We start from the raw sequence: 1,501 nt of genomic DNA on the forward strand, positions 1-1,501 counted from the left end.
TTTTGCTCCTTGTTTTTTGCAGGGTGACTTAGGGGCACCTCTAGTGTGCCATCTACAACAAAAGGACACATGGGTGCAGGTGGGAATTTTGAGTCACTTCGATGAACATTGCACAAAGCCCTATGTCTTCAGCCAAGTGAGCCCTTTCCTTTTTTGGCTTCAGGGAGTTACACGGCCCAGCCATGCACCATGGTCCCAGCACCGGGCCATGACTACCTCTGCTTCCATCTCCCTTTCAGTCTCTACCTCTATGAATGCCTCGGCTTTCACTGCTACTCCTGCCTCTATCCGACCACAATTCATCTCTCTGCTGCAGCCGCAGAGTAAGGCCCAAGAAAATGGTAGTGAGGGAGGTATGGGGGAAAAAAAGGAAGAGAAAAGGATAATGGAATTAGAAAAGGAGGGGGAGAGATTTTTTCCAGAGAAATGCATGAGTTTTTAATACCAACCAAATAATAGGAATCATTAACCTCATAGCTTCCAAAGGTATTTCATACTTGGTGTATTATTTAACTTTCATAATATTTCTTTCTGATATAGATGACATGATTATAATAATTTTCTTCATTACTGTGATACCCATTCTGATATAGATGACATGATTATAATAATTTTCTTCATTACCGTGATACCCATAGAAATAGAATGGTTTCATCACATTATTAGAATAGAAAGAGCAAACAAGCTTAGCATAGACACTCAAACTTTTTATTCTTCTAATACAAACTTCTTTACTACTACAGAGTCTTACAAATGTAATGTCAGAATTTTAAGTTAAATATATACTTTCCTTTTTTTTTCTTTTTATAATTTTTATTTTGTTATGTTAGTCACCATACAGTACATCCCTGGTTTTTGATGTAAAGTTCGATGATTCATTAGTTGCAATAACACCCAGTGCACCATGCAATATGTGCCCTCCTTACTACCCATCACCAGTCTATCCCATTCCCCTACACCCTTCCCTCTGAAGCCCTCAGTTTGTTTTCCAGAGTCCATAGTCTCTCATGGTTCATTCCCCCTTCTGTTTATCCCCCCTTCATTCTTCCCTTCTTTCTCATACCGATCTTCCTACTTCTTATGTTCCATCAATGAGTGAAATCAATATATACTTTCTTGCTAGTAATATTTAATGATTTCTCTAATATGCTATACTGAAATCTATTACATTGTGATCATCTTTCTTTTCCTGACTATTATGAAGTCTTATCATGCTGTCATACCTCACTTTATTTCTTTCCTTAGAAATTGATTTCTAGCACAATCATATTTCTTCATGTTATATGCTCATGTAATTAAACTTGTTTATCATGTTCATACTCCATAGTATACTCATATCCATAGTAAACAATGCTTTTAAAACATAACTGAGATTATCTAACAACTTTGGTCAGATATTTCAAAGTCTTTATCACTTTGACAATTTAAAGACTGTAATTCCCTGAATAGTCTAGATTCTATCTTCACCTATTCTCTTCCCTTTTTCCTTTTTATACATACC

At 36.3% G+C, this 1,501-nt stretch overlaps 1 protein-coding gene across 1 annotated transcript in view; it reads left to right on the top strand.

Annotated features, from left to right (window-relative positions):
- Positions 1–208: 208 nt before the first annotated feature.
- The window catches only part of LOC103680931 (serine protease 52-like), a 16,610-nt gene continuing 15,317 nt past the window's right edge, over positions 209–1,501 (top strand). Inside the window, exon 1 of the mRNA XM_040636159.1 lies at positions 209–323. Within this exon, the coding sequence (XP_040492093.1) occupies positions 209–323 (115 nt within the window). The remainder of the gene's footprint in view (positions 324–1,501) is intronic.

The sequence above is a fragment of the Ursus maritimus genome (genome assembly GCF_017311325.1).
Source record: "Ursus maritimus isolate PB19 chromosome Y unlocalized genomic scaffold, ASM1731132v1 scaffold_Y8, whole genome shotgun sequence".
In the NCBI taxonomy this organism is placed as follows: Eukaryota; Metazoa; Chordata; class Mammalia; order Carnivora; family Ursidae; genus Ursus; species Ursus maritimus.